We start from the raw sequence: 24,245 nt of genomic DNA, 5'->3' as shown, positions 1-24,245 counted from the left end.
TCACGAGAAGCAGTCTTCCTCTCATTGACTCCGTCTATACTTCCTGCTGCCTCGGAAAATCAGCCAACATAATCATAGACCACTCCCACCCAGGTTATACTCTCTTCCACCCTTCCATGAGGCAGAAAATACAAGAGTTCGAAACCACATACTGTCACATTTTAAGAACATCTTCTTTCTCACTGTTATCAGACTTACGAATGGACCTCTCATATTAAAGTTGATCTCTTTCTGCACCTTCTCTGTGGTTCTAACACTATATTCTGCATTCTGTTCTACTATCGCGATGTACTTATGTGATTTGTCAGGTTAGCATGCAACACTTTTCACTGTATCTTGGTAGATGTGACGATAATAAGAAGAAATCAAATCAAATCAGAGAGATATTAAAGAGGGAGACTGAGAGTAAAGAAGTGAGAGCGAAGCAGTGTGGGAGAGGATTGAGGAAGAGAGAGATTGAGTGATGCAGAGTCAAGATTAGAGTGGTGCTGGAAAAGCACAGCTGGTCAGGCAGCATCTGAGGAGCAGGAAAATTGATGTTTCAGGCAGGATTGAGTGATGCAGAATGAGTAAGAGTGATAGAGGATGTGAGGGTAAGAGAACCAGCCAGATGGAGAGAGAGAGAGAGAGAGACTGAGGGTGAAGAAGAGAGAGAAAGTGACGGAGAATGACCAAGAGAGTAAGACAGGCAGCTAAAAGGATAGCAGAGAGAGACTTAGAGTGGATAGAAAGTGAGAGCGGGCATTGAGTGATGGTGAATGGGTGAGAGAGAAAGAGAGACAGAGACACAGAACGAAAAGAGAAACTGGGAGAAGAGGGTGAGTGAGTGAGGAAGAGAGGTAGCAGAGAGAGAAACTCAGCAAAAAGAGAAACTGAGAGGTGAGAGAAATAGTGAGCGAGGAAGAGAGATAGAGAGAGAAACTCAGAGCAAAAAGAGAAACTGGGAGGAGAGAGAGGGTGAGTGAGTGAGGAAGAGAGATAGCAGAGAGAGAAAATCAGAGCAAAAACAGAAACTGGGAGGGAGAGAGAGGGTGCGAGTGATGAAGAGAGAAATTCGAAGCAAAAAGAGAAATGGAGAGGAGAGAGAACTAGTGAGAGAGGAAGAGAGATAGCAAAGAGAGACTCAGTGTGAAGAGAGTAACTGAGGGGAGAAAAAGAGAGAAGTATTAGAGAGACTGTGAGAGAGTGAAAGAGAGAGAGAGAGGCAGGCAGATAAACAGCAGAGACCAGGAGAGGGAGAGAGAGAGCCGGCCTCGCCAGCAGCTGAAGTGACGTTAACGACATTAACGGCAGCGGCCGGTGATTGTCGCTCTCGCGCCCACCCCTCCCGCGAGCAGCGCGATGTGAGAGAGAGAGAGAGAGAGCGCGCGAGACAGAGACAGAGTCCGAGTCCGCCATCCCGTCTCACAGAGACCGGCCCGCGACGGCAAACACAGCCCCGTCCCTCCTCCCCAGCCCCACCTCACTCTCTCCCTCCCTCCCTCCCTCCTTCCCTCTCTTCATCACCCCGGCGGCTTATGGAGCGGCTCCTGGCCGAGCCTGTGGCACTTTGGTTGGGGCCGAGAGCGTTGTCGAGGCGGAGGATGCTGCAGGGCTGCCGGGGGGAGGTTGTCCTGCTCTAGTCCGGCCTTCCCTCCCCCTCCTCTTTACTCCCCGCTCCCCAACCCCATCCCCTTCAGAAAACCCTCCTCTCCTGGGGCAGGAGGAGGAGGAGGGGGAGGAAAGGTTGGGGGGGGGGGGGGTTGTTTTTAGGGTTTGGAAATGATGAATTACCAGCAGCAGTTGGCCAATTCGGCGGCCATCCGAGCCGAGATCCAGCGCTTCGAGAGCGTCCACCCCAACATCTACTCCATCTACGACCTGCTGGAGAAGATTGAGGAGCCCATCCTGCAGAACCAGATCAGGGAACATGTCATCAGCATTGAGGGTAAGAAAAGCAGCAGAAGCAAAACACAAACTGAGGCTAAGAAAAGCAGCGGAAAGCGCACACTGAGGGTAAGCAAAGCGGCAAAAATACACGTTGAGGGTAAGCAAAGTAGCAAAAGTGAGCACTGAGGGCAAGAAAAGCAGCCAAAAACAAAACAAGGTTTGGGTGAATGCAATACTACAGCAGTGCTGGGTTTTGTGCATCCCCTCTATCAAATCAAAAACACAAATGTCATTTGTTGTTGAAAAGCATTTTACAATTTAATGTACTCAACTTTTTGAGTACAAGCATGGAACAAATTTATAACAATGAAGAAAGTAAGTGACATGCTAATGAATTATTGGTAAAGGGTTAGGACAGAGGAAAGCATACTGCTAAGGTGAGATATGGAGAGAACATGGACGGCTGTCAAGCAGTTTTTAATTCTTTTTTAAACTTATCTCTCTTTATGACTGAAGATTGTGACAAATGGTTTCTAAGATTGAATGCAATTTTTCAGCTCTGTATGAAGCAAATGAGTTTGTGAGGGTGGCATTGTTGCTCAGATTTGATTTAGTCCTTCAGGTGGTCTTGCATAAATAAAACTGTTGCACCTCATATCTTCATTGCCTGTTACAGTATGGGTTTCCAAGTTGCATGTTGTAGTTGTGCCTTTGTAAATATTAAGAATTTTATTCCAAAGATTTTTTTAAAAATCCTGTCAATGTATTAGGACCATTAGTGATGACAGAAAGTCGAATCTGTTTGTCAGCGAGTGTTTGTCGCTGAATGAACCTTTTTTTTAAAAGGCATGGTCAGAATTTAAAGTCAAGCATACTCAGTTGTTTACAGAAGGAAGCTGTGTCACTTAAATCCATGTGTTGCTGATTACTTGTGTCAGTTCTTTTATTTTCCTGACAGCCATTTATTGAATGTTTTTATTTTAGTTTAAACAGCATTTATTGAAGTGTTTTATTTTAGTTTAAACAATATCAGTGAAAGAATGATGTTTGATTACAAATAAACATTTGGAAATTAAACTAATGAAAGATTTTTTTTGCTGTATACAGGACCTGAATTTGGAGTTGATTTTATTGTTTTTATTGCTTATCTAATTGCATATAGGATTGTTTGATTTAAGTGCAATGAAAATATAGCACATGAATGTTACAATTTGAAAATTAATTTAATTTCAGTTCTTAACTTCAAAGTCTACTAGATGACTTATACTACTAATTGCATTAAATATTTTGTCAATATAGCAAGTCAAAATGCTAAGTAGGAAAAGGCCATACTTAATTGCCTTCTGAGCAGTTAGGAATGGGCAATAAATGCTGGCTTAACCAGTGACTCTCTCATCCCTTGAATGAATAAAAAAGCACTGTGACAGACACCCATCAGTTATTCCTTGCTTGGTCTACTTCAATTTATTCTAAAGTTTTATTAGAAAGTAAGTTTCATTTTTGGAATCTTGTTAATGGGGTTGTCTTGTGGCCTATTTATGTTCCAACTGTAATGGGCTGAAGCATGTGCATTGCAGTGGTAGAAATGAAGACAGATAGGGAGAAGGTGCTGTGATTGGCTCATTAAGATATGAAAGTGTAACCCCAACAGTCAGAGGTGTTTCACAGCCGAATCGTAATTTCCCTTGCCCAGTCAAAACGTGGTCTCAATACCCTTCCCAGCTGAAGGTTGAAGTCACAGTTATGATGTCAGCCAATATCAGGAATTAAGTGGAGCTGGGCAGCAGCTTCAGAATTATGAACTGAGAGTAACCTTGGTGTGCTGGCATAAATTATCTCTTTATGACTGCCTATAATTTAGGAACGTTATATCCCTTTATGCCTCATCACTGTATCCCAAGTCAATTACTTAACTTGTGGTCTCCATTCTATTCTTGCATCAGTCATTGTGATCCAGACATTATTCAAATGTGTAAGCTATTTTGATATTCTACTATTATCATGTAATGTTATATTGTTTTACTGTGATAATGCCTTTAGTTTTGATGTTTGCTCTGAGTTGTGTGGAATGAATGCTTTTGTTGGTTTTTAATCTTAATATCTCTGTCAGACTAAAAATATGAATATTTTGCATGTGGAAAGCACCTTGAACAAGCTGTTACAGATGTTTCAAGCAGGATTCCACACAGATAGAATAGGTCATTTAGTTCATTTTGTCTGTGCTGAGTGCTTATTGGCAATCTCCAGCTTGCAGTCTTGATCAATCAGTCATTTTCTGCTAAAATCTGAATTGTACAACAATTGAATTGAGTTAAATAGCACAGCAAAGAAGGAATTCAATGTTTGAAAATTAAATTAAAACAATTTGAAATTAAACACTTTGAATTGAAGATGGAGCATGCAGCTATTTTGTTGTGCTGCCTGGGTGTGCATGTTATGTTGGAATGAGAAGAGGTCGTTGCAATCTGTAGGTGTATTTGTACTGATTATGGAAAGGCTGCCAACTAACCAATAACTCTTGTACTGTATAAGGCATCTCCTGCTCTCTTGACTTACCCTCTCTGACTTACTGATGTGTTTTCAAAGATGTGCAAAGCACTTAACTGAATGGATTGCAAGTTGCACTCTGTGAGATTTGCCATGTTCTGCTTCCTGGTCTCAATAGACTTTAGGGCAATAAATCTTAAGTGCTTTATGTTATTTATAACTATGTAGTATTGGTGAGGAACTGTTTATTTTTAACCATCGTAATTTTGACTTTTGAATGTATTTATTAGCCAAGAGATTATTTACAGACTTTGTCAGTTCTTGACATTTATACATATGTTCATGGGAAGACCTGATACTGCCTTAATGGACGAAGAAATGTATTTACCCTCCGCTTTTCCCCCATGTTCTTTTCAGGTCCTTTAAATGTCTTGCATTTTTTTTGACTCAGCAGTTCGCCTCTGATAATACTTTGAAATGGACAATTAGAGATGTACTTTATGATTTGCCCCTGACAGTCAAAGGAAGTGGAGAAATATAGACACATACACTTCTCCTTATTCAATAGACTCAGAATTATTTTGCGTCTACAGTTTTCTCTCTTTCAGTATCTTTGAATCCTCTGCTCATGTTTGATGATGCTGCAAGTAGGATAAATAGTTTCTGCATTATAAAGAGTAATCATTGAATAAAACAGCAACACTGATTCCACTGTAAAGTGTGTGAAGCATCTTTGAGATTTACTGTCTGGAAACAAAGTGGCTAAGAGTGACCTTGTCAAAGTATTGAAGTTTTAAACAAGGTGAACTCTGATTCAAGATGCACCAAGAAAATGGGAACAATGGACACTTAATATTGAGTACAGTATTGCAAAATAACTTTTAGCCGTGTATCGTAAAATAAGCTATGAAGCAAGGGCAAAACCTTAAAATATAATTAAATTGGGAGAGTTGGTGTACAGAAGGGATGAGCTTTGTTCATTTCTGGTTTTCATTTCTCACTGTTCTCATTTTAATTGGTATGAATATGCATGGAATACAAATCTGAAAATTAATGGAGAATGTTTAGGAGGTTTGAAGGAGCAAGAAGTTTAGATTTCCACAAACAAGTCACTGAAAGCTATCAAATAGCCTTCTTGATTACTTTTATATCTAATGGAATATTAGACTTTATCTCAAGGTAGTTGGAATGCAGAAGTGAGGGAGGTATGTATCAGTTCTGCAGAACCTTTTCTAACCCCATTGGGTGCATTGCGTTCACTTTTGGGTATCAAACGTGATAATCAATATGTTGATTATGGAAGGGATGTAACTGCAGATTCATCAGATATCAGGGTTTAAAATAAAACAGACAGATTGCATGAATTTGACTTGTATCTTTTGAGCTTTGAAAGATGATCAAATTGAGATGCTTGAAAAGAAGAGATTCAATAATGTTGTTACAGAGAAGCACGTTTGTCAGGTGGGGCTGTCCAAAACAAGCAGGCATAAATCAGGAAGCGCTTTTTTCACACAAGATATTGGAATCCTGGAACTTGTATCCCTAAAAGGCTGCAGTTTCTGGACTCATTAAAAATTGTCATATTAAGATCAATAAGTCTTTTGGTGATCATACCAAGGAGGTGTGGAGCAATGAGGCTAAATGAAGTTACGGTGCACATCAACTATGACCTTTTAGAATAGGTGACAGATGAACTCCATTTCTTGTGTCTGAACTCAAATAACTTGTTCATGAAAATGTGTGGAATTGGGAGGTGACAAGCTGTGAGAATTTTAAGAAAACTTGTGGAGGTTGGGGAATAATTATTTTACCAAGAAATTCTGGAACTTACTGCCTGAAAGGTTGGTAGAAGCAGGAACATTCAAGTTTTAAACAAAAACTAGAATCTGTACTACAGAGCTAAGGTCTAAGTTGGAAGGAAGGGTTGGGCTGGAAAGATGTTTCTCATGTAGCCTGTACCCAATGGGCCAAACGGCTTTCTCTTTTAGAGTATTTCTTTCTATGTTCTGTGATTACAGGGCCATTGTAAGTAACAGAAGAATATAAAGGCTTTACATACACAAGAGGACATGTGACAAAAGACTGGGCGTCAGCATTTTGAATCTCCTCTATTTATGTTCTGAACTTTTGAAAGGTTCTGTAGCATGAAAATTCTAGCTTTTGATTGGGGTAATTCTATAACTTTCATTTGTACAACTTTACTTCCTAAAACTAAATATTGGGAAACACTGGAAAATTCACCTGTTTGCAAGATGAAGAGACACGTTGAAACTCCTCACAAACACAACCTGTTTTTCTGGGTGACTGGACAAAATATAATTGGCAAGCTGCATGTGTTCTTTGCCTTCGCTTTTGAAAGGCACAGTCACCTTTCAGCATAGAAGAATGTTTAAAATTAGTAGGTTAGTAATAAGTAGTAATATAGAAAACCATTGACCTGACTGGCACTGGTGAACTTGAGTTGAAAATTTATACTGTAATGTAATATAGCCTAAAGATAACCCATGGACAAACATGTGATTATGCATCCTTACTGTTACAGAAAGAACCTGAACTTTGTTTTGTCTAGAGCTCTAAGACCTTGATGTGCAAAAGTACATTTTGCAACAGTCCATATTTTACGTTCAATAATAAAAGTTACTGACTTGGAGATGGCCATAAAGCACATCTCTAGTATTGCTATGAGCTAACTCATATATTTAGGTAAATATTTAGCATTTGCCATGATTTTAACAATAAAGACTTGTAAATCTGAAACATGCATAAACATCAACTGGACAAAGTGGAATCTGATTTTGAAAATAAATTCTTCCATGCCTGACATTGACATTGAACTTGATTTGTTGCTCCTTATTATGGTTTTGATACTTCTACCTTTTCGTTCCAAGTTTCACAATGAGTTTGTTCGTCTAATGCAAATCTGATTAAATAAGCCACATACAGGTTGCTCTGCTGTAACACATCATCATGAATTTGCTGTAACACGATTGACAAGTTGGAGACGCTGTTTCTAAAGCCCGAACTTTTAAAATGTGTTGCCGATTATGTTGCCAACACGTGAAGAGCTGTTTGAAAAGCTTGAGTTTCCAAAATGCAAGGTTGCCCAAAATGCAAGGTTGCACAAAATGCAACCATTGTGTTATAGAAGAATTGTACTGAAACTGAATCAGTGCTGTTATAAGGAGAAACGTGATGGTCAGTTAGTATTCTAGAAGACTGCTTTCACATAATGTTGTGGATGAAAATGCTGCATGTTGTATTTATTCAAAGTTGATTCAAGGTCTATTTTTGAGTTTCTGCACCACTGTTCATTTAAAAACATGTCTTTATCCATATGTAATTATCTCCAAATGAAATTATATTGTACATAATTACTTATTCCTTACCATTCCATGTAATTTCCGATTTGCACACATTGAATGCATTTTTCTTCGTTGAGTGTAACATTGTCTGCAGTTCCTCATGGTTTTTATTGTGCAATGTTGTTGTTAGTTTGTTCTCTAATCGTGTTATTTGACACCACTAGTTTGTACTGTACTCTCTGATCCACCATGCAAATGAACTCATAGGCCTTTTTTCTTTACCATTTCTAGAAGTTCTGATCCAGCCATAACACATTAGGGCAAAACAAGCTGCAAAATCCACCTGTATAGACAAGAATATGAGATCTGTTTTCCAGCTGCAACAGTGAGAATGTCTCTAATGTTTAACAGACTTATAAATTCTGCTTTATACTGTAGCTACTGCAATTGTGTTTGGGCATGCCCTGGGCACCCAAATGGGAGTAACTGACTTTAATTTATGTCAGAATAGATCTGGTCATAGTAAAGAATTATGGTTCAGTTCCAATTGATTGCATGAACTAAATTCTTTAGAAATCAGCTTTTGCTAACTCTGGTCTTACCAATGACTAGACTTTATCAATTCAGGCAGATGATGCAGTGCTGAGATGCTGTAGTGTCACCTCCAATACTAATTGCTGGGATATTTATGTACTTCGTTTGACAAACTGTGAATCATACCCTTTTTTTATTGTTGAAATTTTGAGATTCTTTTTTATTTAACTCTGTAGTCCAAGTGTGTAAATGTTGATTCATTACCTAAATCATCATCCCAGGTTGCTCGAAAATGTAAATAGAAACAAAATCAAAATGTGGGTGTCACCGCCAAGGCCAGCATTTATATCCTGTACCACATGTCCTTGAGAAAACTGAGTGAATTACTAGACCATTGCAGAGGCCAGCTAAGAGTCAAGCAAGTTACTGTGGGCATGGAGTCTCATATACACGTCAGACAAGAGAAGTTATCAAATTTCTTCCTGAAATAACATTGAACCAGATATGTTTTTCGAACAATCTGATAGTTTCACGATCATTGTTTTGCCTGCTAGCTTTTCATTTTAGACTTATTTATTTAACTGAATTTAAATTTGCTATTTTGTGGTGGGATATGTCTCTAGATCATTAATCCAAGCCTCTCGATTACTCGTCCAGTTTTCTAACTATTATACTACCATACTTAAGACTGGATTGCATGGGTGCAGGAGTTTCAATGTGCGAGCACTGTAATATAGGTCTTGGCCTCTGACATTAATCCAAGTTGTTATCTTTGGCATTTATGGGAATTTCGACTCCTTTTGTCATGGTCGGTGATACTGCTCAGTAATTGGTTGACTTAAAGGTCAGAGGGTAGTGTGACTTGCAAAAATAACTAATTGTTATATTGCTGCATTATTTACAATATGACTTGAAATCTGTGTTCACATATGGTTATAGAAATATCCAGAGTGTCCAAAGACCCACTGTGTCACTGTAATCTGTGTAATGAATTAACAGCCACTAGTCTGTAACACATGGTGAGATCTGAGAAGTACAGAAAATGAATCTCCAGCATTTTGAGCTAAAAGTGTGATTGTTTCACACTTTTGGGAACCACAAGTCTTAACACTGTTTATAACTTCAATATTATAACATTATTGAAAAGAGCCATAAAGAATTACAGAGAAAAATGCCCGACGACCCATCATGCCTGTGTTGGTCAAAAACAACCACCTAACTATTCATACTTGGCCCATAGCCTTCTATGCTCTTGGCATCGCAGTGCACATCTAAATACTTAAATATTACCAGGATTTCTGATACCAGGGTGGCACGGTGGCTCAGTCGTTAGCACTGCTGCCTCTCAGTGCTAGGGACCCAAGTTAGATTCCAGCTTCGGGTGACTGTGTGGAGTTTGCATATTCTCCCCGTATCTGCGTGGGCTTCCTCCAGGTGCTCCGGTTTCCTCCCACAACCCAAAGACGTGCAGTTCAGGTGAATTGGCCATGCTAAATTGCTCATTGTGTTAGGTGCATTAGTTGGGGTAAATATAGGGTAGGGGAATGGGTCTGGGTGGGTCACTTCGGATGGTTGGTGTGGACTTGCGGGCCGAAGGGCCTTTTTCCATACTGTAAGGAATCTAATCTAATTTTTACCACCTGTTCAGACAATGAGTTCTAGATCCCACCACCCTCTGGATAAAAGCTCCTCTAAACCTTCTGTCCCTTACCTTAAATCTATATCCCCTGGTCATTGAGAAAGTGGTAGAGATTGGTACAATTACTACCTTGAAAAGACATCTGGATGGGTATATGAATAGGAAAGGTTTAGAAGGATATGGGCCAAATGCTGGTAAATGGGACGAGATTAATTTCGGATATCTGGTTGGCATGGATGAGTTGGACCAAAGGTCCGTTTCTGTGCTGCACATCTCTATGACTCTGATTCCTCCAGGAAGAGGAAAACCTTCTTCCTGTTTACCCTATCTATGCTCCTCGCAATTTTATACATCTCAATCACGTACCCTCTTTCTCTCTACTGTTCTAAGGAAAACAACCCCAATCTGTCTAATCTCTCTTCATAACTGAAACTTTTCAGCCCAGGCAACATCTTAATAAATCTCTGCACCACCTCTAGTACTGTCACATTCTCCTGTGATGTGGATTCCATGACTGCACACAGTACTCCAGCTATGGCTTAACTAGCATTTTACACAGTTCCAGTGTAGCTGCCTTGCTCTTAAATTTTTTGCTTCCCCCTAATAAAGACAGTTGTCCCATATGTAGCCTTTCCACCCTAGTCCAACACCAGTAACTCCAAATCATCACTTTAGCGCTGGCTTGGGGCTGGAGCTGGGCAGAATTTACTGGGAGAGGAGCCTAGCAGGAAAGACAGTGGAACAGCAGTAGCAGGAGTTTCTGGGAATAATTCAGGAGATACAACCAAAATTCATCCCTAGGAAAAAGCATAGTGTAGAGAGGATGAGGCAACCATGGCTGACTAGAGAAATCAAGGATAGCATAAAAGCAAAAGAGAAAGCATATAATTTGACAAAGGGCAGTGGGAAACCAGAGGATTTGGAAGCTTGCAAAGACCAACGGAGTTGAACGAAAAAAGAAATAAGGAGGGAGAAAATTAAATATGAGGGTAAACTAGCCAGTAACATAAAGGAAGACTGTGTATGTACAAACGTGGACGTTGGACTGCTGGAACATGAAGCTGGAGAGACAGTAGTGGGGAACAAGGAAATGGCTGAGGAACTGAATGATTACTTTGCGACAGTCTTCACAGTGGAAGACGCGAGTAATATCCCAAAAATCTGAGTGTGAGGGGGGAGAGCTGTGTATGGTAGCCATCACCAAAGACAAGGTGCTAGAAAAATTGAATGGCTTGAAGGTGGATAAATCAGTTGGACCAGATGGACTACACCTCAGAATTCTAAAGGAGAAGGCTGAAGAGTAGTGGAAGTATTAGTCGTGATCTTTCAGGAATTGCTAGAGTCAGGAAGAGTCTCAGAGAACTGAAAAATCACCCTGTTTAAAAAGAGTGTCAGGCAAATGACCGAAAATTACAGGCTGAATATCCTAACCTCGGTCATGGGTAAGATTTTAGAGTCCATTGTGAAGGAAGAGATTTCTGAATACTTGGTAGTGTATGGCAAAATAGGGCAAAGTCAGCATTATTTCATCAAGGGGAGGTCATGCCTGATAAATCCGCTAGAATTCTTTTGAGGAAGTAACAAGTAGGTTAGATCAAGGAAAACCAATGGATGTTATCTACCTGGACTTCAAGAAGGACTTTGACAAGATGCTGCACAGGAGGCTACTGAGTAAGATAAAAGCCCATTGTGTTAGAGGTAAGGTGGCAAGGATAGAGTCATGGATAGAAGATTAGTGTCTGGTAGAAAGCAGAGAGTGGGGATAAAAGGTCTTTCTCAGGATGGCAGCTGGTGACAAGTGGTATTCCACAAGGGTCAGTGTTGGGACCCCCTTTCCATTTATCTCTCCACTGCGGACGCTCCCAGCCTCATTCCTGATGAAGGACTCTGGCCGAAATGTCAATTTTCCTGCTTTTTGGTTGCTGCCTGACCTGCTGTGCTTTTCCAGCACCACTCTAATCTTGACTCTGATCTCCAGCATCTGCAGTCCTCACTTTTTTGCCTTGGGACCACAACATTTCACTTTATACATTAATGACGTAGATGAAAGAACTGAGGGCATTCTGGCTAAGTTTGCAGATGATACAAAGGGACAGTTAGCATTGAGGAAGTGGGGAGGCTGCAGAAGGATTTGGACGGTTTAGGAGAATGGGCAAAGACTGAGTACAATGTGGGAAAGTGTAAGGTCATGCACTTTGGTCATCAAAATAGAAGCATGGACCATTTTCCGAATGGGGGAGCATTTGGAAGTCTGAAGTGCAAAGAGTCTTGGGAGTTCTAGTCCAGGATTCTCTCGAGGTAAACTTGCAGGTTGAGTCACTATTTAGGAAGGCAAATGTAATGATGGCGTTATTTTTGAGAGTATTTTGATATAAAAGCAGGGATGTAATTCTGAGACTCCAAAAGGCTCTGGTCAGACCACACTTGGAATATTTTGTACATTCTTGGGCCCCATATCTCAGGAAAGATGTACTGGCCCTGGAGTCGGTTCAGAGAAGGTTAATAAGAATGGTCCCAGGAATGAAAATCTTAACATGAGGAACGTTTGAGGACTCTGCGTCTGTATTCGATGGAGTTTAGAAGGATTGGGGTGGGGGGGAATCTAATTGAAACTCACAGAATACTGAATGGCCTGGACAGAGTAGATATTAGGAAGATGGTTCCATTGGTGGTAGAGACTAGGATCTGAGGGCATAGCCTTAGAGTAAAGAGAAGACCTTTCAGAATTGAGATAAAGAGAAACTTCTTCAGCCAGAGAGTGGGAAATCTATGGAATTCTCTGCCACAGAAGGCTGTGGAGGCCAGGACAGTTAGTATGTTTAAAACTGAGACAGATAGGTTCTTGATTGTCAAGGGGATCAAGGGTTACAGGGAGAAAACAGGAGAATGGGGTTGAGAAACTTATCAGCCATGATTGAACGGCACAGCAGACTCGATGGCTGAATGGCTTAATTCCTGCTGCTATGTCTTATGGCCTTACCCACCAATCCCGAAATCTTAAGGGACCGGTTTGCATGCACACCAAAATCCATTTGATCCTCAGTGCTTCCCAAGGTCCTAACGTTCATGTATTCCATTACCTTATTTATCCTACTTAAATGCGTTACTTCACATAATTCTAGACTGAATTCCATTTGCCACTGGACACTCCATCTGACCATCCTTCTATATCCTTTTGTATTGGAGTCATAGAGATGTACAGCATGTAAACAGACCCTGTGATCCAACTCGTCCATGCTGACTAGATATCCTAAACTAATCTAAAGTTAAAAATCTCACCGCCTGGTTATAGTTCAACAGGTTTATTTGGAAACACTAGCTCTCAGAGCACTGCTCCTTCATCAGGTGGTTGTGGACACAGGGAGCTGTGGGAGTGGATTTGTTTTTTTTTCTTTCTACAAATCCACTGACTCCCTGGATTACACCACCTCCCACTCTGCATCCTGCAAAAATGCTAACCCTTATTCCTGACTTTCCCACCTTTGCCACACCTGCTCCCAGGAGGACCAGTTCCTTTTAAAGACCACAATTTCCCTTCCCACATGGTGGCTGATACCTTCCAGTGCATCTCATCCATTTCCTGCATCTCCTCCCTTGACCCCACCCCTCCAACCACATCCAGGACAGAAACCCCCAGTCCTTACCGGCCATATATACATCGCATCATCCTCCGCTATTTCCACTACCTACAAACGGACCCCACCACAAGAGAGAGATTTCCTTCCCCACCCCTTTCCACTTTCTGTAAAGACCTTTCCCTCCGTGACTAACCCGTCAGGTCCAAGCCCCTTAATGACCCACTCACCCCTCTCGGCACCTTCCCCTGCCACGGCAGGAATTGCAAAACCTGCGGCCACAACTACCCCCCCCCCACCTCCCTCCCCACCTCTGTCCAAGGCCCCAAAGGAGTCTTCCACTTCCATCAAAGTTTCACCTGAACTTCCACACATGTCATTTACTGTATCCATTGCTCCAGATGCAGTGTCCTCTACATTGAGAAGGCAGGATGCCGACTTGCAGAGCGCTTCAGAGAACATCTCCAGGACACCTGCACCAATCAACCCCACCACCCCATGGCCGAAAACTTCAACTCTCCCTCCCACACTGCTGAGGACATGCAGGTCCTAGGCATCCTCCATTGCCACTCCCTTACTACCTAAAGCCTGGAGGAAGAATGCCTCATCTTCCGTCTCAGCACCCTCCAACCCCATGACATCAATGTGGATTTCACCAGTTTCCTCATTTCCCCTCCCTCACCTTACCCCAGTTTTTTTTAGATTCCGTACAGTGTGGAAACAAGCCCTTAAGTCCAATCAGTCTACACCGACCCTCTGAAGAGTAGCCGACCCAGACCCATTTCCCTCTGACTAATGCACCTAACACTATGGGCAATTTAGCATGGCCAATCTACCTGACCTGCATATCTTTGGATTGTGGGAGGAAACCGGAGCACCCAGAGGAAACCCATGCAGACTCTGAGAATGTGCAAACTCCACATAGTCGCCCGAGGCTGGAATCGAACTTGGGACCCTGGTGCTGTGAGGCAATAGTGCTAAACACTGAGTCACCGTGCTGCCCCACAACCTTCCAACTCAGCATGGTCCTCATGTCCTGGCCCATCTGTCCATCTTCCTTCCCACCTATCTGCACCCCCCTCCCCTCTGACCTATCGCCTTTACCCCAATCTCCATCCACCTATTGTGCACTCAGCTACCTTCCCCCCAGCCCTACCCCTTCCCAATTATCTCTCCACCTCTGATGCTCCCAGCCTCATTCCTGAAGAAGGGCTTTTGCCCGGAACGTCGATTCTCCTGCTCCTCGGATGCTGCCTGACCTCCTGTGCTTTTCCAGCACCACACTATTGACTCTGATGTACATTTCATCTAGCCCTGGAGATTTAACTATTTTAAAATGGGCCAAACTGCTCAGAAGCAACTCTCTGTTTATGCTATTTTCTTCAATTGTGTCACAGACCTTCTCAGTGATTTCTACACTCCTATCATTCCTTTCACGAGTGAACCTTACCGACATTCTCTGGCTCCAAGCACAAATTACCACTGTAGTCCTTAATAACCCCAACTGTTTCCTTTGTTATCCTTTTACCCTTACTTGTAAAACAACTTAGAATTTTCCTTTATTTTACCTGCCAGTATTCTTTTATGTCCCCTATTAGCTCTTCTAATCTTTTAAAGTTCCCTCTCGCACAATTTGTAGTTCTGTAGGGCTTCTGCAGTTTGGAGCCTTTGATATTTGCCATAAACCTCCCTTTTTCTGTTAATCCTCCTCATCCAATGTTCACAGGATTTGATGGCTCCACTCTTGTTTTGGGACTTGTTGGCCTTACATTCTCATATTTCCTCCTGGAATATGTCCCACTGTTTTGGGACAGATTTACCTGAAAGTATCTACTTTCAGTCCAAACTGGCCAAATCATATCTGAGCTTATTAAAATCAGCCTTACCCAAGTTGAGAACTTTAATTCCAGGCCTGACTTTGTCCTTTTCATAACAATCTTGAATCTAATGAAGTTGTGATCCCTGTTTGCAAAATGTGATACTTCAACCAATTGCCCAGCTTCGTTACCTAAAATTAAGTTTAAAACCACCCCTTGTCTTGTCGGGCATTTTGTCTACTGGCTTAAAAAGCTATCTTGGATGCATTTTCAGACTCCACCTCCTCTAAATCTTTTTGCACCTATCTGAGTTAATGTTAGGGAAGTTCCATATTACTTCCTTTTTTTTATTGTTGAAGCTTTTCATCTTGCATTCATCAGATTAAATGCAAGAATGCCCAATTTCAAAACAATGAACGTTCTTGCATTTGTCCTAAATGCAGGATGTAAAGATTCAGCAACATGTGTCGCTTTTCAGCAATATTTAAGTTCTGTGTCATCTCACAATTGTTCAAATATGTGGTGAGATTCAGATGGTCTATGGGAGATAGATATGTAGTCAACTTGTCATATTGTTTAAACCTCCCTCCCTATTAGTAATGTGGGGAAAGTTCTATCGAAGCTGAAAATGTGTTGCTGGAAAAGCGCAGCAGGTCAGGCAGCATCCAAGGAACAGGAGAATCGACGTTTCGGGCATAAGCCCTTCTTCAGGAATGGAGAATCGATGTTTCGGGCATAAGCCCTTCTTCAGAAAGAAGGGCTTATGCCCGAAACGTCGATTCTCCTGTTCCTTGGATGCTGCCTGACCTGCTGCACTTTTCCAGCAACACATTTTCAGCTCTGATCTCCAGCATCTGCAGTCCTCACTTTCTCCTCAAAGTCCTATTGAAGTCTGTATATCACCATATTCCAAAGCTATGTTGTGCACATGAAATTGGATTATGGAATATGCTGCTCTGAAAAAGAAATGCACCATAGAAACTGGAATGTGCTCATTATTAAGGCAAAATATATTTTGAAAGTAAAGTTGAATAGATAAGCAATAAGATGCAAAGAAATCACATTGGCATTTACAGTGTTTTTCACTATTTGAGGATATCTCAAAGCACTTCCTCATACAATTTGGATGAGCTTTGTGGCATAACGGAGAATGATAATCCAATGAGTATAGTATGTTACTTTTTCATAAATTGTCAGCTCACTTAACACGCATAATTATCCCTCGCTACTGCAGCATATATTTAATTGACTGTTCCCAGGTCACTGGATGAGCGAGGTGGAGGGTTCAACTTTTGCTTCTCTGTACTATTGAGCAGTGTAATGTTAGATGTAGTGGGAGTACAAAATACAGATTAATGGAGTACTTTCAGGATGGATCCAGAACTGAATTCTGAATTTCTGTTGCAGTCCAGTAAATTCTTAACAATTCTATGTTTGCTGTAAATACATTTTAAAGCACAAGTTTGATCATATTCTTCTGCAGCAATCAAACTCTTAAGTAGTACCGTAAATTTTGCAGGTTATTGATATTTTAAGCCATTGACTTTTGAGAAATGTGTGTTGAATCCTTTCATTGAATGAGGAATTTAGTATATGACCCTGACAGCTTGGACATGTATATTTTGGTCTGTTACCTGCCCTCGACCCCTTCATCTTCAACTGCTGCCATGACAGTGACTGCCTCCCCCTAGCCACTCTTCTCACCCACTCCAACCGCTCACCCCCACAAAGCACAGTAGTCCACTCACTCCACTCCAATCCAACCTCACCATCAAACCAGTGGACAAATAGGACGCGGTGATAGTTTGGCGCACCGATCTCTACATCGCTGAAGCCAGGCGCCAACTCGAAGACATTTTCTCCTACTGCCTCCATTGACCATGACCTTGCCTCCCATCATTTCCCAGACCATACATGACCTCGTCACCAGAGGGGATCTCCCGTCCACAGTCTCCAACCTCGCAGTTGTGGAACTTGCACCACCTGGTTCTACCTCTTACCCAAAATTCACAAACCTGCCTGCCCCAGTCGACCCATCGTCTCCACCTGCTCCTGCCCCACCGAACTTATCTCCTCATATCTTGACATTGTCTGTCCCCCTTGGTCCAGAAACTTCCCACATACATTCAGGATACCACCCACACCCTTCACCTTCTCCATGACTTTCAGTACCATGGACACCCAGTCCCTGTACATGTTTGTCTGCCATGGTGAAGGCCATCATGCCCTCTGTTTCTCCCTCTCCCACCGACCCAACCAGCATTCCTCCACTGGCACTCATTCGTTTGGCTGAGCTGGTCCTCACAGTCAACAATGCCTCCTTCAAATCCTCCCGCTTCCTTCAAACCAAAGGGGTACCCACTTGGCCTACCTCTTTTGAGGGTACATGGAACAGTCCACCTTCCGTAGTTACACTGGCTCTATTTGCCACCTTTCCCTCTGCTACATTGATGACTGTATCGGTGCCACCTCATGCTCCCTCAAGGATGTTGAACAGTTCATTAACTTCACGAACACCTTGCATCCTGACCTCAAGTTCCCCTGGACCATCTCAGACACTTCTCTCCCCTTCCTGGACCTCTCCATCTCCATTTCCGGTGACCGACTCAGCACAGACATCTACTTCAAACCCACCAACTCCCACAGCTCCTTGGACGACACCTTCTCCCAACCACCCCTTCTGTAAAAAAGCAATCCCTTAGTCCCAATTCCTCCGTCTCTGCCATATCTGCTTCCAAGAGGAGCAATTCCACTCCAGAACATCCCAGTGGTCCCATTTCAAGGACCATAATTTTCCCTCCCATGTAGTTAACAATGCTCTGCAGTGCATCTCCTTCACTTCCTGCATCTCTGCCCTTGAACTCCACCTCCACTGCATCAAAGATGCACCCCCCACCCGTCTTCACCTTCCATTCCACCGACCTCCGGATTCAGTGCATCTTTCTTTGCCGTTTCTGCCACCTACCGTCAGACTCCTCCATCAGAGATATGTTTCCCTCCCCACCCCTAAAAGCATTCGGCAGTGATCATTTCCTCTGCAACTCCCTTGTTAGCTCCAAGGCGCGCCCCCCCCCCATCAACTCACCCTCCACGCTCAGCACTTTCCCTTGCAGCTGCAAGAAGTGTAAAACCTGCACCCACACCTCCCCCTTCACCTCCGTCTAAGGTCACAAAGGATCCTTCCACATCCAGCAGATATTTTCCTGCACACCCAAACACCTCATCTACTGTTTCCATTGCTGTCAATATGGTCTCCTCTACATTGAGGAGATAGGACACCAACTTGCAGAACATTTCAGAGAACATCTCTGGGACACGTGCACCAAACAACCCACTGCCCTGTAGTTAACCATTTTAACTCAGCCCTCCCACCCTGCCATAGACGTGCAAGTCCTGGGCCGCCTCCACCTCCAAATCCTAGCCACCCAACGCCTGGAGGAAGAATGCCTCATCTTCCACCTTGGGACTCTCCAACCACATGGCATCAAAGTTGATTTCACCAGTTTCCGTATCTTTCCTCCCCCACTTCATTCCAGATCCAACCCTCCAGCTCGGCACTGCCCTCTTGAACTGTCCTACCTGTCCATCTTCCTTCCCACCTATCGATTGCACCCTCTGCTGTAACCTATCACCATCACTCCCCACCTGCATGTATCTATTTCCTTCCCTGCCAGCCCCACCCTCCTGTCCTATTTATCTCTCCGCTCCCCCCCCCCCCCAACCTGATGCAGGGCTTATGCCTAAAATGTCGATTCTCCTCCTCGGATGCTGCCTGACCTGCTGTGCTTTTCCAGCGCCATAATTTTCGACTCTGATCTCCAGTATCTGTAGTCCTCACTTTGTCCATGTACATTTTGTGTTGAGTTATAAAATGGATTTTACAACTTTGAGAATGATGTAACATTTCACAACTTAGCAATGTTGCAATCATATCAATTCTTATCTCATTTTAGTTACTATTACAAGCATCTGAATGTTCTCAAAGTTCAGCTATGTTTGAGACATCAGTCTTCCAGGTTTCACCTTGACTGCTGAGCACATAGAGAAGATTGGGGCAATTGTAATGGAGAGCCCAGTGGATGCTTCCAACAGTTTCAGCCCTGGTTGAGCAATTAATGGATGGTTCAGCAATTAGTGGATAATTCAGCATGCAGAAAATAGTGTTTTGAGTGTGTGTTTCGGAGCAGGGATTTGGCAGCTGGAAAATGTGGTCTGCTAAATATTCTTGCTGATATACTGTGTAGGCTGGTTGCATTGATGCAGTGTACTTAATGTCCTGGTGATGTAAGCCTGGCTTAAGTACTGTATTAGCTTTCTATTCTAGTGTTGGTTGAGTTGCAATCTTTCGGGTTAATGTTGTTGAAACCATATAATAATCGATTGCTGCATACTGAGAGTCACGTAAAACTTAATGTTCCTGTTCATCTTTGTTTTTCTGGGAATAGCTGGTGATGGACTTTGGTGTCTTGGTTTTTGTTTTTCTACTAATGAAGGTGCAACACTTAAAATGGTTCTCTCCAAGCCTTTAGGCTCATGAGAAACCAACAAATGAGAAATACGAGCGCAAATTGGAGAGGTTGGCCAGGGAGGTCAGCTGGATTGCTAAACTCGGGGTTGCAGCTTAAACAGTCTATTATAAAGCACTGACCACTTGCTATTGATTCCTAAAGAATTGACTTTTCTGACTGGTTAAGCCATTCTTATAATGAGCACTACTCTGTCAGTTTACAATTTACTTCAATGAGAATCTTGATATTGATTCACTGCAGCTTGCTGAACAGGGCTACACAATCTGTTGGTGCATATGTACCATATAACACATATCTGTCTCAGCACAAATAGGATATGGCTAAACTAAGAGGCTAAATATTTGTAGGTAGTGAGTTTGGCCTTGCAGGACAGGTACAATAATAAATCTTGGAATTAATTTTGACGTTTGCTGTTCCCTATCACCTCACAGCATAATGATATTAAAAAGCAGCTGGTTAGGAGCCTAAATGTCTGTTGCAATAAATTTTACACCCAGCTTCAGGGATCTATTTCAAGTAGCAATGTTGAAGGGAAGGCAACCATTATGTTTTATGTTCTGCTATAAAAGATTTCTGTTGTCTACTGTGTGTGAGAGATGGAAAGAGACAGCGCAAGAGAGATACCATTTTCAGGTTGAGCAGAATTAGTAAATTGGAGATACTGGAACCAATATGAGGAGGTGAGAGAACAAAATAAGAGGATGGGTGTAGGGAAGTAGAGAGAATGGAAATTTAGATTGGTGGGTCGCAAGGTTTTGCAGCTTAGAATAGATAGCCACTGGGGAGGTGGAACACAGCCCTGACGGGATATAGAAATGCATGTGTTAGGACCTTGATGTAAAGGAGGAAATGAAGTGAGATAATTATTTATGATAGAGTAGTTCCAGTCAGTTTAGATTTCTGGAGGGGGGGTGATGCTTTCAGTGATTTGCACCTTTTGAGCCTGGCCATGAAAAGTTCTCTGTTCTGTTTTAGATGGTGAAAGCTAGCTGTGGCAATAGTTTGTGTCCATATTCTTTGTAAAATGTAATATTTGTGTGTGTTTTGTATTCTATCACTTGCAGTATTCATTGCTAAATTACTTCTCAAGGTCATGGAGTCTTTCTTGTATGTGAGGTGGATAAGGATATAGGGATCTGATGTTCTTATCAAGTTTTGATTGTTCTTGTTCTTTGTGTGTAATTTTAAAGTTTTGTACACTTTTGAATCATCATTCATTATGTTAGCACTGAGGACCACAGACTGCAATCCAGACTGGCTGTTTGTAGTTTGCAATGTGCTTTCTCCTGCATTTCAGTATCTACCACACGCTCCACCCTCAAACGCCATCCCATTGGAAACAAGCTGAACTTATCAAATAAGCAAGCTGCAAAATTGATGATGAAAATATTTTAGATCAAAAATGATGGGATATATGACTTCTAATGGCTTATGAATTTTAGATGTGCAATTGCTGACACAACTATGGGGTGAGGTGTTTTATGAGTGAGGTTAAATGGGTGAATGGTATAAAAAGTGTAAAAGACTGGAGGAAGTCTGTACTGTGCATTGGAATACATTGAAACTTGTGTGTTAGGTAGATGAGTTCTTTAATTTGGATGAGTGCAAGTCCAACAGCACTCAAAGCCTCACATGGTTTAGGATAAAGCAACCTGCTTGATTGGTACCTCATTCACCACCTCAAGAATTTAGTGATTCAGTGGCGTCATTTCTTGTTTATCAACAAGATGCACCAAATCAACTCAATAGGGCTCCTTAGAATGCCTTCCAAGCCCTCAACCTTTAGTAAAAGGCAAGAGCATTAGGGATATAGCCCCATTTAGGGATAAAGCAGTACTCACTCTCTCCTATATAAGCCCCATCGTCAACTGTAAGTTGCCGTCCAAATCTCTCCTTATTCTGACTTGGAAATCTATTGCCAGGAGCTTGACTCCTTTCCTAAAGAGCTGTGGATGTACCTATATTGGATGGACTTATGTGGTTCAAGAAGGTAACTCACCACCACTTCACAAGGGTGATTAGGGATAAACTATGAATACTGGTTTTGTCTGTGATTTTCTCATCCCATGAATGGAATTTTTTTAAAAAACCTTGTTCAAAGATTTCATTTTAAATTTATATAAATCGTAATGATTCTTCAGTAAAATCTAACCGTACACTTATTGATTCTGTTGATTGAAGCCATTTACATTGGCAAAGGTGGGTGCTGCAGATATTTTTATAGATTGTGGGCTGGAGTGGTTGTACAGTTTTCAGAGACTTTGCTATTGTGGTATTAAGGTCCTGGAGAAAAAGTTAATAATGTGCATTGTCTGATATTAACTCATGATAGAATTATGTTTCTTTTTGGAGGTTTGTGTTTTATTTCAAAGAAGGAAAGGTTATAATAATATTTCATGGCCAATGAATTATTCTTTGAAGTGTAGTCACTGTTGTTATTTAGACACTGCTTGAAACCAACCTTTATGATCAAGCATTTGGCCAACTGTACTCCTCTTTTCATGTGGGCCGATGACAAATGTTCATCCCTGCCAAGCACCTTTGGACATTTGACTATATTTAGAAGTGCTATATACATTTTGTAGACAATGGAGAGCTTTGCTTTCACAAAACTTCCATACGCAACATTGATTTAGGTGAGTGGGTAATCTGTCTTAGTAATGTTGCTTGAAAGAAAGGCTTTAAGTAGCATCTCTCACAAGCTAAGGACACCCCAACTTTCCAGTCAATTAAATAATATTGTAATGTAGGAAATGGGGCAGTCAAATTGTACACTGCTGTTTGTGGGCGGCACGGTGGCACAGTGGTTAGCACTGCTGCCTCACAGCGCCTGAGACCCGGGTTCAATTCCCGCCTCAGGCGACTGACTGTGTGGAGTTTGCACGTTCTCCCCGTGTCTGCGTGGGTTTCCTCCGGGTGCTCCGGTTTCCTCCCACAGTCCAAAAAAGATGTGCAGGGTCAGGTGAATTGGCCATGCTAAATTGCCCGTAGTGTTAGGTAAGGGGTAAATGTAGGGGTATGGATGGGTTTCGCTTCGGCGGGTCGGTGTGGACTTGTTGGGCCGAAGGGCCTGTTTCCACACTGTAATGTAATGTAATCTAATCTAATCTAATCTAATCTAATAAAGATCAGAAAATTGTTGATTAGTCATTTTGATTGAGGGATAAATGTTGGCCAAAAACCCCTTGTTCTTCCAAGAAATAATGCTTTGGGATTCTCACATCAACTTGAACAGTAGGAAAGATGGGACCTAAGCATAATATCTTTCTTGAAAGTTGGTGCCTCTAATTATGCTACACTCCCTTAATATTGTACTGGAGGGTCAACTTAGAGAATGTGCTCAAGCCCTGGAGTGGGACTTAAACAGAGCAGCAGAAGTAGACCATTCAACCCATTGAGTCTGCATGATAATCCGCAGCTGAATTTTCTTGCCTTTTTCCCATAACCCTTGATTTCTTTACTGAATAAAACTTTGTCAGTCTCAGCCTTGAATATACTTAATGATCCAGCCTTGACAGCCCCATGTGGTAAAGAATTCTACGGATTCACAACCCTCTGATAGAAGAAATATCACCTCATTTCTGGTTTAATTGTGCAATGTCATATTCTGATATCATGCCCCCCGGTCATGGACTTTTCTATGATTGGGAACCACTTTTCCACATTTACCTTGTAAATTTCCTTCGATTGTACATGTTTCAATAAGGTCACCTCTCATTCTTCTACATTCCAATGAATACAGGCCCAACTTACTCAGCCTCTCCTCATAAGACAGTCCTTTCATACTTGATAACTGCCGAGTGATCCTTCTGTGGGTTGCCTCCAATGTCGGTTTAGTTCCCCAAGATGAGGGGCCCAAACTGTTCATAGCATTCCAGCTGTGATTTGAGAGTGCCTTGGTAATTTTAGTAAAACCCCCATACTTTTATACTTCTCTCCATTTGCCTTCCATAATACTTGCTGAATTTGGGTGCTTGATTTTTGTAATTCATGCATGAAGACTCCCATTTCCATATTCTGTAGCTTTCTACAGACTTTCCCCATTGAAATAACATTCAGATCCTCCATGCAGTTTGTCAGGAACAATAGCTTCACATTTTCCCACATTATATTCCTTCTACTAAGTTTTCACCCTCTTGTTTGACAACTATATCCCTGTTCAGACTCTGTATTGTCCTTACCACTTGCCTTCCCACCTGTTTTTGTGTCATCTGCAAATTTGACTGTACAGTACATTTGCTTTCCTCATCCAAGTCATTCACATATATTGTAAATAACTGTGTGTCCCAGTTGTCTGAGTAACATTCAAGCATTCTGCACATTTACAATATTATAACCCATATCTCCTGATGGATTTATAACTGATATAATCAGCTTTTGATGACTGTCTTACTGTGAATTCATTTGTTTCCCTCTCAATATGAGAGATTCATTTGACGTACTAACTAACTTGATATACCAGGCAAGCTTTATTGTACCTGTCTCATTCTTTC

At 41.8% G+C, this 24,245-nt stretch overlaps 1 protein-coding gene across 2 annotated transcripts in view; it reads left to right on the top strand.

Annotated features, from left to right (window-relative positions):
• Positions 1-1,305: 1,305 nt before the first annotated feature.
• The window catches only part of agap1 (ArfGAP with GTPase domain, ankyrin repeat and PH domain 1), a 766,011-nt gene continuing 743,071 nt past the window's right edge, over positions 1,306-24,245 (top strand). The window contains exon 1 of one of the 2 annotated variants that reach the window (XM_043693252.2): positions 1,306-1,927. In XM_043693252.2, coding sequence (XP_043549187.1) covers positions 1,762-1,927 — 166 coding nt within the window. In that variant the 5' untranslated portion in view covers positions 1,306-1,761. The remainder of the gene's footprint in view (positions 1,928-24,245) is intronic. The other variant, XM_043693251.2, reaches the window with a different exon arrangement.

This window comes from Chiloscyllium plagiosum, unplaced genomic scaffold (assembly GCF_037043375.1).
Source record: "Chiloscyllium plagiosum isolate Xiang-an unplaced genomic scaffold, Cpla_swu_hap1 HiC_scaffold_7, whole genome shotgun sequence".
Lineage (NCBI taxonomy): Eukaryota > Metazoa > Chordata > Chondrichthyes > Orectolobiformes > Hemiscylliidae > Chiloscyllium > Chiloscyllium plagiosum.
This window is presented reverse-complemented; position numbering and strand designations above follow the sequence as displayed.